Raw genomic sequence first — 17789 nt, forward strand, 5'->3', positions numbered from 1 at the left:
TTCGCGGTTGTTGTGTGCGCAAGTTTCACGTGTGGTTTTATCTTCTATTTTGTGCTGATACGTGAATATTCAAGTGATTTCGTGAGTGTTTTTGACGGAGAATAAAGTTCCAGCAAATATCGCCAACTTTGGCTTTGTCGTTTTGGGTAAGTTTTGCAAATAATTCAATCAACATTTCAATGTAGGCTAACCTGCTAAATTACGGAGATTTCAAATTCTTAACCGTTTCGCATTGCATTTTGAATACAGTACTAAAAACATGATTAATTTACTTCTTATTTTCTACTATATTAAGTATTTTTAATCACATTTACATGACACTGATGTATATTTTATTTGTACTAAATGCAATAATTGCAAGCTATGCAGAATTTGAAAGTTGAAGTTAGCCATGCGCGTACCAAAACTAGTTGGATTATACGTCAGTCAGATATTTTGGCGTACCTAAAAATTCTCGTGATATTTCTCAAATTTTATCTTTAAAATTATTACCAAATCCTTATAAATCTTTGTACTACTACAATCTGCTGTCAGTTTGTTTGTTTATATTGCGTAACAGTGTATGTTGTGGTATTTATATATAGGTTATATTTATATACTTAATTGACTCATTTTTCCTTGTTTCACCACGTTATTTCATTGCAAAAACTCCGTAAAAGCCTTTACAGATTGCTATTCATCTCTATCTTTTTAGATATTATCTAAAAAAGTCAAATTTTCCATAGAATCGGATGTATACCTAGTTTAGAACTAAAAAAATACTGTATCAGCAAAAGCAGTTGGCTTGACCTAGAAATTTTATGAAATTCATCATAAACATTGTGTAACATCCTACCCTCTTACTAATCAATGCTACATAGCTATAAGTGCACTTTCTCTGCTCACCATTGGTCAGTTTATACTCAAATATTGTAAACAAAGTTGTGTGATTATTTAATCAGTGTAAATTGTATCAAAACAACACAATAGCAAGTAATTATCTTCATATTTGTGCCGATACAGTATTTTTATAAGAATAACAAAGAATAATTCACTAAAAAGGTTTTATTGGGTCAGTTTAAAAACTATAATGTGTAAACAAAATGGATAATGTGGTAGAATAATCAACACATAATTATTGACTCATATTAACAAAAATTCTAGAATATTTTCTAACAAAACCTAAGATTTACTGGTTTAATATGGGCTTTTACAGTAACAATATCATAATATTTCTCATTTTTTAAGTTCTTAACAAGTATTTTATAGAATACATCAGTGCACTTGTGTAACATTTATACATCACTGCTTACTGCTACAAGTGTGCTTTTTAATATACAATACATTATAAAATACATAAAAGTATAATATTTTCGACAGGAATCAACATGGTGGGACTTGTTTGACAAGAGAAGCAGACAGTGAGTTTGTGTACATCGGCAACCGAGGAAGTCCAGCAAAATGTTCCAGAAACCAGCGTTTGGTAGCACCAACACGTCGACGTTCGGTAAGATTTTGATATTATGCTTTTTTATGTAACAATTTCAACAGTAGAATATTTACATTTTCTTTACAAATTACAATGGACACAATTCTTTATTAAGGAAAAGAATAATGTACAAGAACCATAATGGAATTACATTTGCAAAGGAAAAAAGCTGAAATCTTTGAAAAAGAAGCTGACAATAGTGACTGAATTTCTTACACTGTTTCTTCTCAGCATTGGCCCAAATTATTGTCTTGAAGCAGTGGTGGTTTTTAAAAGCCTAAATGCAACATATTATAATTTTTATTTTGAACTAAACAAGATGGCGACCCAAAATGAGTTTTGGCTTTCGACAATAAAAATCTCCACTCTGGTTTCTTCTGTGTCACTTCTCGCCAGTTATTGACGTTGAAAATTTCTTTTACAACAGACTTTTTTTTTCTCCTTTTTATATCTGCAATCGACTTGGGTCATAATCAGATGTTTTGTCTTGCTTTTTTGTCTTCTTATGATTTCAGTAAATTCCCTCCCTCTGTCTTCACTCATTCACGTAGCAATCTAGTCCAGCCTTCCAATATTCAGTCCAAGCCACTAGCATCTTTGGTCCAACTGTAGTATTTGCCATCTTTTCAGTCTTGTGGTAACGGACTTTTTATGTAAATCTTTGCTCAACAATATTTTCTCTCACAGGCTCGTTCAACGCCGGAACGAGCACGGCGTCGCCGTTCAGCGGGTTTAAACCGGCGACCGGCGGGAGCGCGTTCGGCGCGCCGCCGGCTTTCGGCGCCGCCGCCACGCCGCAACCCGCCACTGGTGGCGGTGAGTACAGACATATTATAGTTGTTGCAATTCACGAAGGCGAGTGAGCTTTACATATGTGGTGGCTCTCTGTAGTTCGTTTTCAAAAGTTTTGACAGACATTACACTATCGTTATGTGCATGTACACTTACACACACAAGTAAAGCTCAGTTGCCTTCGTGAGTTGCAATAACTATGTAGCTAAGATTGAAATATTCTAAAAGCATTTTATTTATTTCTGAGTTACCTACCTTGATGAACATTTTGATAGTTTGGTTGATTGGGAAATGTAAGATTATTGCCAATACTCATTTTATTAGATTTCTAACTAAACCTCGACCTCAAAAAAAAGTAAAAAAAAAGTAGCATATCTGGCTTTTGAATAAATGCTATTACTCAGTACAAGAATACTTTGACGACAAATTATTATGATTAACAGACTATTTAATTTTCTCGACTAGAATTATTTATTGTAAAGCATGTTAATATAATCCATTGTAATAACAATCCTGAATTGCTGTAATTTATTATTGTTCTTTTGTACTTACATTTTTTTTTTCAATATTTGCATGACTAATTAAGTCAACATGTGGACATGCCAATTGTAATAATAATATCTTGTAAAACCATGTAAAAGCAAATAAATATTTCTGATTTTTGATTTCTGATTTCAACTGGTTTAATATAAAGTGTGACTGCAGATACATAGAAATTAAAAATGCACAGTTTTCAAACACACAACTTCCTTGTAACGATGTTTTTATTAAAATTTATGAAAAATAGTTTGGAATACACCTCTTTTTTGCAAAAACTAATAAATCTTGACTTTTATAATCACTTGATATGTGCACTTGATAAACATTGTGTTAATATAAAAGTAAAATTGTGACTCCTTTAATTTATAAAGTGGCGCGGATATAATTTCATCATTCATTCATTTAACAGGCCTCTTCGGCTCGTCCACGACATCCGGCGGGCTATTCGGCAACACCGCCGCCTCGACCTCGGCGCCGGCGTTCGGCGGCGCGACCGGCGGGTTCGGCTTCGGCGCGAGCACGTCCGGCGGCGGGCTGTTCGGCGCGAACACGAGCACGGGCTTGTTCGGGAACACGCAGAACACCTCGGCTTTCGGCGCGAAGCCTGCAGGTACGCAAAGTACGGAACTACATTTTATTTATTTCATTTTTCTACACTAATATTATAAAGAGGAAAACTTTGTTTGTATGTTTGTTTGGTTGTAATGAATAGACTCAAAAACTACTGGACCGTTTTTTAAAATTCTTTCACAATTCGAAAGCTACATTTTCCACAAGTAACATAGGCTACATTTTATTTTGGAAAAAAATATGTAGTCCACGCGGGCGAAGCCGCGGGCGGAAAGCTAGTCTTTCATAAAAACAAATCTTTATTTGTATAAACTAATTAAATTAGTACTTACAAATCGTCAAATACCCAAGGAGCCTATACATGTCTCATTATTTTTTTGCCCTACCAGCGCTTCGAGACAAACATTTGGCAAGTGCTGAGAAGAAGCGCCGCGATAAACTCAGTCTGCCAGTTGTCAGTTTAAAAGTGTAAAAAAGTAGGAAGTTACAATACATTCAGAAGCAAGTTACTCCACTGCTGAACATAGGCCTCGACCAATGATTTCCACATCGCCCGGTTGGTAGCGGCCTGCATCCAGCGCCTTCCTGCTGCCTTTATGTGGTCGTCGGTCTTGCAAACTCACGAAAAATGTCCAGCTCATAACTTCTTATAATATGAAAGAGCTCTAAGAGCTAACCTAAAGAAAATAAATTATTTTCTCTGCAGGTTTCGGCTTCGGCAGCACATCTACGGCGGCGCCGGCGACCGGCGGGCTGTTCGGCTCCACGCCGGCCGCCGGAACTGGGTTGTTCGGCCAGCAGAACAACTCTATGACCGGCGGGGGACTGTTCAACAACACTAGTGAGTTTTCTTGTGTTGTGTATGAGAAATATATTTTGTTCTTAGCTATGTTATAAAAACACTAACTGAACGTGAAAAAAGTTTAAATAATATTACCCGTTTTTGCAACATTTTTCTTTACTGCTCCGCCCCTATCTGTCCTAAACTTATAAAGTGGCAAAGTTTGTGTCTTTGTATATTTGTTGAATTTTAATTGTAAGGCGTTATCTCGAGATCTATTGAATTGAATTTAAAAATTCTTTCACCAATAGAAAGTCACATTATTGCCGAGTGTGATTTGATGTTTGTGTGAGTGGTTATATAAACAACTAGTTTATTAATATTTGTATGTTATTGCTTTGGAAATTACTTATTTATTTCTCCCCAGGCGCGTTCGGGCAGCAACAAACCGCTACAGGCACGGGGCACGTGAAATACAACCCGGTGGTGGGCACAGATGTGGTCGTCAAGAGCGGCACATCACAGAACATCAGCATCAAGCACCACTGCATCACTTGCATGAAGGTAACAGTCACAGATAGAGAGAAAGAGTTTCTGAGTGGTTCTGATTGTTTGTCACCTGTCATCCGCTTTGCAATGGATGGAAGTCGAACCTTAATTTTGAACTCCTATGTTCTTCTGATTAATTTCGTAGCGGGTCCAATGACAGTTTAACATTTCCCCGGGGCAAACTTGACCTTCATTGGTTGGGTTATTGGCTGTCAAGCTGTAGATCCTGGCTACACAGGAGTTGCAGTGGTGGGAACGAGAGGTGGGACTATTCCCGTGGTTCTGATTAGCATTTGATGCAAATGTAAATAAACTGTCCAGCAATCGTGCGAATATAGTCTGGAACAGGCCAGATGACACCAGAATAGTGTCATCACCATTCATCAATAGTTCCCATTTTTTCTTAGCTTTTTAGGTTAATCAATTAAGTTGTCGAAGTGACGATTTTGCACTACAAAATCTATGGGAGTCGCGTTTTGACAGCTCTTAAAAATATGTCAGTAATATTTTTTATTTTTAATCTACAACGAGGAAGCTCTTGGCCTGTATCTCACCTGATGGTAAGTGACGATCAGGCCGAAGGTGGAAGCGAGCTTCACCCGGAATCTTCAACCACGGTGGAACTGGCTATCTTACCTCTAACTGTTGGAACACAACAATGCTGTTAACATTTATGTACTTATTATATTGAATTTTATCTGTATTGGCTCCTAAAGAGCACTTACAGGTGCCAAGTATTTTTTTTATTAATGTAACTAAATTAACAAATGTATTCTGTTGTCCACCAGGAATATGAGAACAAATCCTTAGAAGAGCTTCGCCTAGAAGACTACACGGCGGGCCGCAAGGGCGCGACCGGCGGCGTGTTCGGCGGCTTCGGCGCGCCCGCCGCCGACACCAAGCCGCTGTTCGGCGGCGCCGGTAAGTGCACGCCTCCATCCAACAATGATGGTGAACCACTGACGAGTTAGATTTCGACGTCGCATGGTGTTTAAGAGGCTAACTTTAACCGCAACTATAACGATAACCGGTGTATTTTGTATAAAGTTTGACAGTTTATTGACGTTTGTTAAAGTCAAGTTAAGATGGTGCAACCCAGCCTGAAGGTCTGTCAGACCGCATTCACTTTGCGCTGGTCGATTGTGACATGCGAGAGAACATTCAGAGCATGGTTTCTTTAAGGAAAATTGTTTTTAACCAGATGTTATCCCACCACCCATAAATCGTCAATTTTTAAATGCCCATATTCGGAAGTTAAGATGACTTTCATGACGTTTCGTCTAATGAAAAGGAACCATAAGCCCAGTCACTTAAAATGCGTTTTGTTACAGCGTCGTTCGGGCAACCAGCCGCCACTACAGCATCGAGCGTTTTCGGCGCGCCTGCGCTTGGGACCAGCGGCGGCTTCGGACAAACTAGTGAGACTTATAATTTTTTTCATTATTTACTTTACCTGACTTCAAAAAAGGAAAAGATTTCTCCGAACTTCAGAATTTTTTTATTTACATTGAAATAGACTAGAGTGGATTCGCACTACGTCCGCTCCGAATCCTTCGAAATACGATTCTAGAAAAATAACTTGAGAAATCGGATCTAGTGCGAAACCACTACAAATGGAATAAATATTAAAGGGAGACGACATTTCGGTAAACGTACTGTGTTAAAACTTGCAAGTTTTATCCTCCTTTTCCGTCTGGTAACTTAAAAGAGGGTCGTCCTTTTGTAGTGTAGACTAACATTACTATGAAGTCTCACAGTGCGCGTGGACGCACAGGGTGACGAACCAATCACCGGGGTGACGAACCAATCTATAAAACGCTGTACGTTCGATTTGCTGCTTCACTTAAGCAAGCATCGTTTGTGAATACCTGATGATAAAATTTTCTTTTGTTACAGGCACATTTTCTTTCGGCGGTAACGCGGCCAACACAACCAGTACTACGGGGTTATTCGGCGCCAACAAACCGGCATTCGGCGCCACTCCAGCTCCAAGTGAGTATATTATAGTCCACGCCGATAGAAACTGGCAGTTTTTAGTAACAAATAAAGCCAAATAACATTGAAAATAAAGGTGCTTCTTCACTGGAGGATTCGGGTATAAAGTAACGTTACGGATTCGAGCATTACATCAGTGAGAAAGGAAAACCGACCATTATAGCGCGCACCTTAAATATGTACAATATGAGTAGCTATACATCAGTGAAAGAAGAAGAGAACCGAGCATTACAATGCAATGTGCGAATGCTCGTCAGATATAGTCAGCGTCAAATAGTTCGTTTGGTAAAAAAATTTACAACACAGCCTTATTTCAATTGTAACAAAGACATGTTACAAAATTTTTGGCTGCTTTGGGTGTCACAAACTATTTGACGCTGATTGTATAACAATAAGATCCAATTTTACTAACTATTTAATGTATTGTTATCAGGCACAGGCCTTTTCGGCGCGACGACGACGCAGGCGCCGACTTTCGGCACCAACACCTCTTCGGCCTTCGGCTTCGGCACCAACACACAGAATCAGGTACTTTAATTTTGTTGCATGTAAATTTTTATACAGATCATTATTTATTTTTAGCGAAAAGAGTTTGATTTGAGTTGAAATTGTAAACATGTCTACTATTCGTACTTGCGCTCTTTTATCAGTAACTTTTTCCTTTAGAGCTCATAAACGTCCCATTATGTGTTCGAAAATAGTATCTATTAATACCTATGTGGTTAACTAATTTAATTACATATCGTGTCTAAGTCTGTTGGATATATTTATTTATGCACATAGAACGGTGTACATAAGGCGGACTTAATGCCTTTCGGCATTTTCCTCCAATTAACCTAACCTTATATTGCTTAGAAATAAAGTCAACAGTATCCGAAATCACTTGTAAGAAGAAAATGTTGCCACAATTTAATATTTCACAATGAAATATTTTAAAATGGGTTGATTTTGATTTGGTTTCTTTTATAAGCAGTGATATAACCATTGTAATTTATCCTCTAGTCCGGCGGGCTATTCGGCGCGAAACCGGCGACGACTGGTTTCGGCGCGCCGGCGACGTCCGGCTTCGGCGCCTTCGGATCCGGCGGCGGCCTGTTCCAGAATAAACCGGCGACCACAGCACCGGCGTTCGGCGCCGCCGCTCCGGGTGAGTTGGACATTTATTTATTTAATTACTAAAGGCTTCACTCGCATAAAATTTATTTTGTCACATCTCGTCAAAAAGCCTATTGTTATTCTGGGTAATAAGCAATAATACTGTAAAGTTTCATCAAAATCCGTTCAGTAGTTTTTGCGTGTAAGAGTAATAAACATGTTGACATCCAGACATCCATACAAACTTTTCCATTTATAATATTAGTAAGATTCCACTACACTCGAGAGCAAAAGTATGGAATCATCCTATTCATTTCAAGTGATCTTTAGACCTTTTTATGAAGATTAAATTAAAAATGATAACTGTTTAGGGTTATATTATAAATTTTTACTTGATACCATAGATACATAAATAATTACTGAGTTCTTCAGATCGGTCGGAACGAAACTAAGAGCGTGATTCCATACTTTTGCTCGTAAGTATAGCTTCGCGAATCTTGTATGTCATTCTGATGTATAAAAAAATCTGAAGTTTCATCTAAAAATCAATTAAGCAACAAACATTTATATTTTAAACTTTTCAAATATTTAGAAGGCTCACTATTTGCTTTTCTTTTTCTAAAAATCTCTAGAAAACTTGCAATTTGGACATTTATAATCTTGTGACGTTACTATACATGATGTAACTAAGCAGCGTCCCATCCATACTATTCAGTATATGGGCATTTTGGGCATGTGTTATGGTTTTTTTTTGTAATGCCATACTCTTCGAATTTCATCCAATGTATAACGTTTGCATCTTTTTTGTTTCTAGTTTCAGTGATTATTTTAAAGATTAAATAATAATTAATACCATTAAACATTGCTTAAACTGAAACTCTATTAATGTTTACTGTGAATATCTTGTGTTTTGCTGTAGGTGTACGTACAGTCAGTGTCAAAAAGTTCGTGACACCCAAAGTAACCAAAAAGTTGATAACACAGCCATAGTTCAATTTTATTGTACCAAAGACGTGTTGCGGTCTTATTGGCTACTATATTTGACGCTGACTACCTTTATAAATAAATAATAAATTATGTTTTTCTATGACGCCCGACCGCTGCTCCGTTGAATGGACGTACGAGTGATATTGTCGGTGTTGACGGTAGTCAGCAAAAATGTTCACAGTTTGTTTTTTGTTTCTGTATTAGTTAAGGTATACAAGTGTAAATGTTAATGTATGTTTTAAATTCAATAAATTATTTGTATTTGTATTTGTTTTTCGCAGCGTTCGGCTCAACCCTCCCCGGCGGCGGTTTCGGCGCGGCGGCGGCGCCGACCGGCGGGCTGTTCGGCGCTAACTCTACCTTCGGCAAGCCCGCCGCCGCACAACCGGCGTTCAGTTTCAATACGCAGCCGACGCTCGGTGAGTTCGTTCGTTCGTTCGTTTCAGCCAAATGACGTCCACTGCTGGACAAAGAAAGAGAAAGAAAGAAAAAAAGCAAATACTTTATTTGGCCCAACATATTAAATAGGGATGTTTCCTGGGTCAAAAAGCAAGAGTTTTAATTAGTCCGTCAGTTAACTTATCAAAAAATACTCTACACGTATTTTTCACTTTTTCAAACTAATGAAAATTTAAAGAGATAAAGCGCGCCAAAGTTCATAAGAAGAGGCCCGTGACGTCAATGCGTGCATAAAAGTGCCGCACGTTGTGACGTCGTGCGGAACTTCAACGCACCATAACTATGTAATTATTTGTTAGATTGACAAATAAAAATATATGTGTCCAATATTTTTTGATATTAAACATGACGGACTTAAAAAATTTTTTTTGGAAACTAGCCTTGGACCAAAATGGCATCCGCTCAGCATTGTGTCCTGCTCTGAGGTAGACCCAGAACAGCACGCTGTTATTCTGCGGAGGCCACTTTTTTAAAAGAGCGTCACAAAGGCATCCTCGGTGAGTATTGTGTGAATATGGTGTGGATATTGCGTAAACGAACTATAGTCGCTGACATAGCCCGACGGATAAGCAAGCCGAAATGGAAATGTACAGGGTATTAAAGTAAACACATGCGTTATCCAGTGCAGAGTATTTTATTCGTAACTTTTTAAAAGGTAGGCAAGACGCAGTGGCAATGACAAATACTTGTACAGCCTAGATGGCGCTACTGTGTACATATTTTGATATTATTAAATTATTAATTAAAACACAGGGTACATAGTCACATAACACAGCAAGGTTCTGGAGTGGAGGCCACGCAGCGGACGTCTACCCAAAAGGTGGACCGACGACCTTATAAAGGTAGCAGGAAGGAGCTGGATGCAGGCCGCTACCAACCGGGCGATGTGGGAATCATTGGGGGAGGCCTATGTTCAGCAGTGGACGTCCTGTGGCTGAAATGATGATGATAGTGTGAAGGGTTGTTCGGCATCAACTCCAGTTTCGGCAAGCCGGCCGCCGCGCAACCGGCGTTCAGTTTCAATATGCAGCCGACGCTCGGTGAGTATCGCGTCATTAAAGTGTAAATATTGCGCCAATATGGTGTGACAAATTGTGCACAAATTGTGTTGTGGGATTCGTGACAATCTAATGTACATATTGTGCCAATATGGTGTCTCAAGTATGGCGTGAATATGGCGCCGAAGAAAAGAATGACAGTAATATTATTGGTCTGACGTTTAAATCAGTGAGTAGCTAAGGTATAGTTCCAAAATACTGAACTGTCCTATGCATGACATTGACAGCGGGGCGCCACCGTCAATACCGGATCGCTGGTTCAGATTTTTGCCATGTTGGAAACCATATAGTTGAACGATGGTAGCGCCCCCCTGTCATTGAGTTTGGTGGGACAGTTCAGCGTGGGTCATCTATTCCTCAGACACTGACTTACTTAAGCACTGACTTATAATATTATTATTACTGAATGTGTATCCTTTAGGTTAACTTACAATGTATGTATTGTTCCAGGCACAGGCGGGCTTGGCACGCTAGGCGCTAACACGCAGAACACGTTTGGGCAACAGAACAAGCCGGGCGCGCCCACGTTTGGGCTCGGCGGCGGCTCTATGTTCCCACAGCAGAACACTACCTTTAGAACCGGTAAGTGTAGTAGTCTTGTGGTCTTTTTTAGACTAAAGAGGTCACAGGATCGATTCCCAGATGCTACGAAATCTCGAATTAAAACTGTATATTACAATACAGACCGAAAGATAGATTTGTTGGCGGAATGTTTATTAATAATCATAAGAATTGTGTAATAGTTGAAGTTACTATAATATAATGGGTGTACACACTTTTAGGTTGTAATCTAGATTTAAGCATTGTCTAATTGTAGTTTTCATTTGCAGTTATTTGTACATACTATTGTATCCCTTGATTGTCACCTGTTGTGTATGCCTTTAATTAATAAATAAAAATCGTCCGTACAAGACCCAGTTTTTGCTTTATGGTTGTATAATACCCTCTCGCGTCTATGCTTTTACTGTCAAAAACAAAACCTACATTATTTTACTATTATCTAAATCTAAATTTAACAACTTTTTATTGAACAGGGCTAGACAGCGGATTAGGCGGTAACATGTTCGGCAATAACTCGTCTCTAGGCGGGCTCGGAATCAACGCTAACAACACCAGTTTGAACAAGTAAGTACCTACCCGACAGCACGTCAGGCTTTACATTTTTATTGCAAAATGACTCTTATTACAGTTACACAAGGTGGTTCATCCTGTGTCTAAGGCCCAGAACAGACGGTGAAACGCAATTGCAACGAAACTGCAACTGCTAGTTACTTTTGAGTTGCATCTAAGTTTCTGCCATAGCGTCCGTTGAGAGACCACTCATGACGCGACGAGTTTGAAACTTTCAGTTTCATTCATCAGAATCATCAGAAAGTTGCAGTTTCATTGCAGTTGCGTTTCACCGTCTGTTCTGGGCCTATATATCTCAGATGGAGGAGCAGTCGCCCGGCAAGCGAAAGAACGTGTTCGATTCCCGCTTTAAGCAGTTCGATTTTTTCAAGTTGATTATTTATAATTACACAAGACATTAAGGGCCCTATCTCAGGGCCTACTAACGCGATCACAGAAGCGATGCCAACGCGCTACGAACGCGCTACAGCAGCGCGACTGCATCGATGCAAACGCGCGACTCTGTCGGACGTCATCGGGAAGATAACGGAGAGAGAAGGTTACTGAATGAGGGCTATCGTTTTAGCGCTCACCAGTTTGCGCCACTGTAGAGTAAGGTCCTGTCACTTGCTAGTAGCGAAGACAGTGGCACCAACTGGTGAGCGCGAAAGTGGTAGGAGGACTATCGCATTTGCACTCATCAAGATGGCGCCACTGTAGAGTAAGGTCCTGTCAATCGCCAGGGGTGCCAACTGTTAAGTATAAAAACGATAGCCCTCATTGCGTTTGCATCGCGACAAAACACAGCTACAGCGACAGCACACAGCTAGCGACCGCATTACGACTGTATCGATGCAAACGCGCGACAGAATTGCTACTGCATCGCTACAAAAAATCGCCGTGGGCGAGGAGCCTTAAAAATTCTACTGTGTTTAGGTTGTTGTACAGTTGTCTGTGGAACGCGGCGTCCTATAGACAAAAGTCGGCGATAAGCGTGACGTCACGCGACGCATCCTGTAGATCTAGCGCTTAACTCAGTCGCTGCCTGAGACATGGGAGCGGTACGGGAGGGTTTTTGGGACATCAAGAGAGCGAGATGTCAGATTTGTATGCTCTGTCACGGTAATATGTCAATGTCACCCCTCCCGTGCTGCTCCCATGGCTCAGGCAATGACTCAATGAGGGCTATCGTTTTTATACTTAACAGTTGGCACCCCTGGCGATTGACAGGACCTTACTCTACAGTGGCGCCATCTTGATGAGTGCAACTACGATAGTCCTCCTACCACTTTAGCGCTCACCAGTTGGTGCCACTGTCTTCGCTACTAGCAAGTGACATGACCTTACTCTACAGTGGCGCTAACTGGTGAACGCTAAAACGATAGCCCTCATTATGATAGATCTATATCAGCCGGGCTAGGATGCGCGCCGTGATATACTGTTATCGACGTCAAAATGTATGGGCAAAATCGATAAATGGTGTGATAACTGCTTATCGCGGCGTGCTTCATAGGCCTACAGGTAGTATTTTATCAGGGTTCGAGGATATATATCAAGGGATATATATCAAGATATATATCGGATATATATCAAGCCGGTTTTGATGATATATATCAACTTTTAAAATTTGTTACTGTATTTGTACTTTTTGACATAAGATTTTTATATTTTTAGTTGATTTTGCCGTTTTTAAAAGAGTGTTTTATGTTTTTGCTTTATTTGTCTGATTTTAAGGTTTAAAATCATTAAAACATGTTTATGTAACACATATGCAATAGTATTCATGAATAATACAATAAAATAGTACTATGGCTTTCATACAAAATTGATATATATCAAAGTTGATATATATCGGATATATATCATAAATATCCGATATTTTGATATTTATAATAAATATCGGATATTTTCGAACCCTGTATTTTATACTAACCTGTGTCATATTGTTTTCAGCAACAGCCTATCCGGAGCATCAGCCACAAACGACGTGCACGCGCAGATATTGTCGTTAGCGGCCCGGCCCTACGGCGACGAGCCGCTGTTCAAGCACTTACTGCCCGAGAGCTGTGAGTACAGACACGATGACACCTCCAATCAATGAGGGCTTTCGCGAATGAAAGATCCGCTAGATGGCGGGACGAGGATGTGGGGTCTGACTGCTGCGTGATTGGTGGATTTTGACACATCTGTCAATGTCATGTCAAAAATAACCAATCATGCAGCATTTGGACCTCGCGTCTACGTATTGCCATCTGGCGGATTTTTCATTCGCGAAAACCCTCATTGACGTACTTTTTAAAACTCTCAAAACGAAACTCTCCCATAGATTTTGTATGGCACTACAAGCAAGTGGCGATCAAAAATCGTAATTTACAGGTAATTTAAAATTAATTAAGTTTTTAAGACCATAATGAAGTGTCTTTTTAGAAAAGTTTTGATTTCGAATTTTTGGGGAATGGTGTCAAATTGTCTATTGCTTTTAAGCCGATTACATAGATGTCGTTCAAATACAATAGTTTCGTTTCTTAAAAAACATTTAGGCTGAGTTGCACCACCCAGCTTTGACCGTAACTATAACGATAGCCGATGTTTTTTGTACGGAGTTTGGCAGATTTTTGACGTTTCTCAAAGTTAAAGTAAGATGGTGCAACCCAGCCTTAGTCCAGAAATTATATTATCAAAAAACATTGAAAACATTGGACACAAACCTACATTTTTATTTGTCAATCAAATGAGTAATTACGAAGCTATGGTGCGTTGAGTTCCGCGTTACGTCATGCCGTGCTACACTTTTGGAGCCGCAGTGACGTCACGACCCTTTATTTTTGAGCTTAGGTGTCCTTTCTCTGTATTTTTTTGTTTTATTGAATATGCACAAGTACCCCTTAAAGTTTTTGTAGTAACAAATAAAATTGGATTGTATTTAAGTAATTTAAAGCAACCTTTTTGCTTTCAGCAACAACAGCAGAGGACGTGCTAAAGCCCACAAACCCAGCGGCAGTTAAAGCTGTGCTAGACAACAGCGGGTACAAAGTCACTTCGCCCGGCGCTCGACTGAAGCTCCATCCACGAGCCGCCCTGCCTACCGACAAGGTAAACTCGACTTTAAGATAAGATAAGGCAACGCACCTGTAACGCCCCTGGGTCTGCGGGTGTCTATGGGCGACGGTAATCTCCTGTCACATAAAAAAAAATAAGATAATAATTTATTGTCTTTGTTATAATCTGGTCTGTGAGCACGTAGAATTTTGTCCAATAACCCCAAGCTACCCATCCTTATCGCTCGCGAGTAATTATATTGCTGTCGCGACTGTGCGACGGGCGCCCCCAGTGAGTGTGCGAGCGCGACAGCAATATAATTACGCGCGAGCGATAAGGATGGGTAGCTTGGGGTCATTGGACAAAATTCTACGTGCTCACAGACCGTGCTTTAGCAATAGACCTCAATCCAACTACCGGTAGAGCTCTCAATCCATCTACCTCTTATTGCCTCCTATTGTAAACAACAAGTCTTTTAATAATACTTATGGTACCTCAAACAGTAGTAGATTTTCATTTGAACTTCAATCTACATTGCTGGAAGTGATGATTTTAAGGAATACCGACTATTAAGGCTGGTTTTAGTGTCACGCTGACCGTTAGCGCTGACAGCCGAAATGTATGAAGCGTCGGCGCCGAGCGATCAGCGTCACTCAGGAACGTTCCCTTCAATGAGGGTTTTCGCGATTGAAAAATCCGCCAGATGGCAATACGTAGACGGGAGGTCCAAATGCTGCATGATTGGTGGATTTTGACATGACATTGACAGATATGAGACGGTCAGCGCGATTCTAAAACCCGCCTAATACTAATGGCTTGTCTAATATCCCTTAGATCAGTGTGCTTAATGCGAGTTTATATTAAACATCGTCGCTAGCGAGTACGTCAAAATCTATATTTATAAAAGTTAAAGGTCACTGACTCACTCACTCATCACGAAATCTCAGAAACTACAAGTGCTAGGAGTCTCAAATTTTGTATGGGGGTTCCTTTTAGAACGTAGGTGCTCACTAAGAACGGATTTTACGAAACCACCCCTAAAGGGGTAAAAAGGGATCCACGCGTACGAAGTCGCAGGCGGCGAATCTATAAATATTTTAGTTCTTGAGTTGAAGTGTCTGTCATACATGTCATCTGGGGGCACGGCAGTGCCCCCACCAAGTCGAGCAAAAAAGCGGCACGGCCGTACCATCCTTTTCTCGAAGCAATTCAGGCCATTTTCGACCGCCTGTAACTTCGTTGTGGATAAAACTAGAAGGCTGAATTTTCATTAGCTATGCAGGCATTGTAAAGACACGGTATATTTAAAATTTCATTCAATTTGAACCAGTAGTTTAAGAATTATAACGGGTCAAAGTTACTTAATTTTGTCACTCACTGACTGACTCACTGACTGACTCACCGATCATCAAAATTCTAAGGCACTTCTAGCAGACCTAGAAGCTTCAAATTTGGAATATAAGTAGTGTTTGGTGTATGAATCAAGGAAAAACTAAAATATTTGGGGGCACGGTAGTGCAACCGCCAAGTCGAGTAAAATTTTTCAATTTCGGTCCAGTTTTCTAGATACATAACTGCTGTCTACAAAATACAAAAAGAAATGAGATTTGGGGGCACGGTAGTGCAACCGCCAAGTCGAGTAAAATTTTTCAATTTTGGTCCAGTTTTCTAGATACATAACTGCTGTCTATAAAATACAAAAAGAAATGAGATCCCATCAAAAACAATACTTGTCAAAAAAACCAAGTCTCGCAACTCAGTTGTTCTACGGTAAAAAGTTGTGAGATCCATGTAATACCAAGTCCAGGCCAGGAAATCTTTAACGTTTTACATAAATATATTGACTTGGCCATCGCACTAAATAATTTAATTTACACGTGTTTTCATGCGATTTTTTTATCCAGTCGCTAGCGATGACGTTTAACGTAAACTCGCACTAAGCACACAGTTTCATAAACGAATATTTTTGTATACTAAACGATAAAAATTCTCCAACAGAAGTCCCTATTCGACGGGCTAGAAGAATCGGACGCGAGCCTAGAAGACAAGCTCAGTCTGAAGCCGAGCAGAAAACGACTTGTATTACGACCGAGCAACTCCCAAGGGGACTACCAGAGCAGAGACCATAGTTTGGCGGACCACAGCCAGACTAGAGACCAGACCAACAGGTATTTCAGCTTTTAGGTGGACCGACGACCTCATAAAGGTAGCAGGAAGGCGCTGGATGCAGGCCGCTACCAACCGGGCAATGTGGAAGTCATTGGGGGAGGCCTATGTTCAGTGGACGTCCTGTGGCTGAAATGATGATGATAATGATGTCCAGAAGACAAGCTCAGTTTGAAGCCGAGCAGAAAGCGACTTGTGCTACAACCGAGTAATTCCCAAGGGGACTACCAGAGCAGAGACCATAGTCTGGCGGACCACAGCCAGACCAGGGACCAGACCAACAGGTGAGATAATAAACCTAAAGCAGTTTCCTTATTCCATATATACCAGAACTAGCTTTCCGCCCGCGGCTTCGCGCGCGTGGACTACATTATCTACATATTTTACGGAACCCTATTTTTTTCCAAAATAAAATGTAGCCTATGTTACTCGTGGATATAGATGACCCACGCTGAACTGTCCCACCAAACTCAATGACAGGGGGGCGCTACCATCGTTCAACTTTATGGTTTCCAACATGGCAAAAATCGGAAACAGCGATCCGGTATTGACGGTGGCGCCCCACTGTCAATGTCATGCATAGGACAGTTCACTATTTTGGAACTATAATGTAGCTTTCGAATGGTGAAAGACTTTTTAAAAACGGTCCAGTAGTTTTTGAGCCTATTCATTACAACCAAACAAACAAAGTTTTCCTTTTTATAATATTAGTGTAGATAACAGGTGAGAGTATGTTGTGTATTAGTATTTAGTGTAGGTTGACAATATTCCTTGGATGAACAGGTGAGAGAATGTGCGGAAATGCCTGACACTCCAGTTTAAGGTAATCCAATGATGGATAAATCTCAAGGTCCACAGTTATCTCAACCAGACAATTGATATTATGTCAACGTCAAATTGTGAACTCCGTGAGATTGTAAACTAACTACGTCAGATTATAATCTGACTGAATTCCCAATTTTACGGTGACATATACCATTTTCTGCATCAAAAACCAATTTCCCATATGTTTTAAAAATAAAGTATTACGTTATTTTTTCGCTCACCTTGCTTAAAATATTATTCTATATTAATTTTACAAGCTTTTATTTACTTTCACATGTCTAGTGTAGGCAAATCTTGCAACTTAAAACTTACCCACTTCCCGGTTTCCAATTGAGCTGAAATTTTGCATGGATAT

General features: G+C 40.0%; 1 protein-coding gene and 1 long non-coding RNA gene across 2 annotated transcripts in view; both read left to right on the forward strand.

Moving 5' to 3' along the window:
- On the forward strand, positions 1-2227 carry LOC135085431 (uncharacterized). The gene is made up of 3 exons (XR_010260112.1): positions 1-146; positions 1360-1486; positions 2156-2227. It is a non-coding gene; the product is annotated as an uncharacterized LOC135085431 (long non-coding RNA).
- A 423-nt stretch (positions 2228-2650) lies between these two features.
- The window catches only part of LOC135085176 (nuclear pore complex protein Nup98-Nup96), a 42273-nt gene continuing 27134 nt past the window's right edge, over positions 2651-17789 (forward strand). Inside the window, exons 1-13 of the mRNA XM_063979929.1 lie at positions 2651-2663; positions 3210-3410; positions 4077-4211; positions 4579-4715; positions 5489-5621; positions 6032-6118; positions 6597-6692; positions 9059-9196; positions 10745-10876; positions 11329-11419; positions 13358-13470; positions 14361-14497; positions 16442-16611. Coding sequence (XP_063835999.1) covers positions 2651-2663; positions 3210-3410; positions 4077-4211; positions 4579-4715; positions 5489-5621; positions 6032-6118; positions 6597-6692; positions 9059-9196; positions 10745-10876; positions 11329-11419; positions 13358-13470; positions 14361-14497; positions 16442-16611 — 1583 coding nt within the window. The remainder of the gene's footprint in view (positions 2664-3209; positions 3411-4076; positions 4212-4578; positions 4716-5488; positions 5622-6031; positions 6119-6596; positions 6693-9058; positions 9197-10744; positions 10877-11328; positions 11420-13357; positions 13471-14360; positions 14498-16441; positions 16612-17789) is intronic.

Source organism: Ostrinia nubilalis, chromosome 28 (genome assembly GCF_963855985.1).
Source record: "Ostrinia nubilalis chromosome 28, ilOstNubi1.1, whole genome shotgun sequence".
In the NCBI taxonomy this organism is placed as follows: domain Eukaryota; kingdom Metazoa; phylum Arthropoda; class Insecta; order Lepidoptera; family Crambidae; genus Ostrinia; species Ostrinia nubilalis.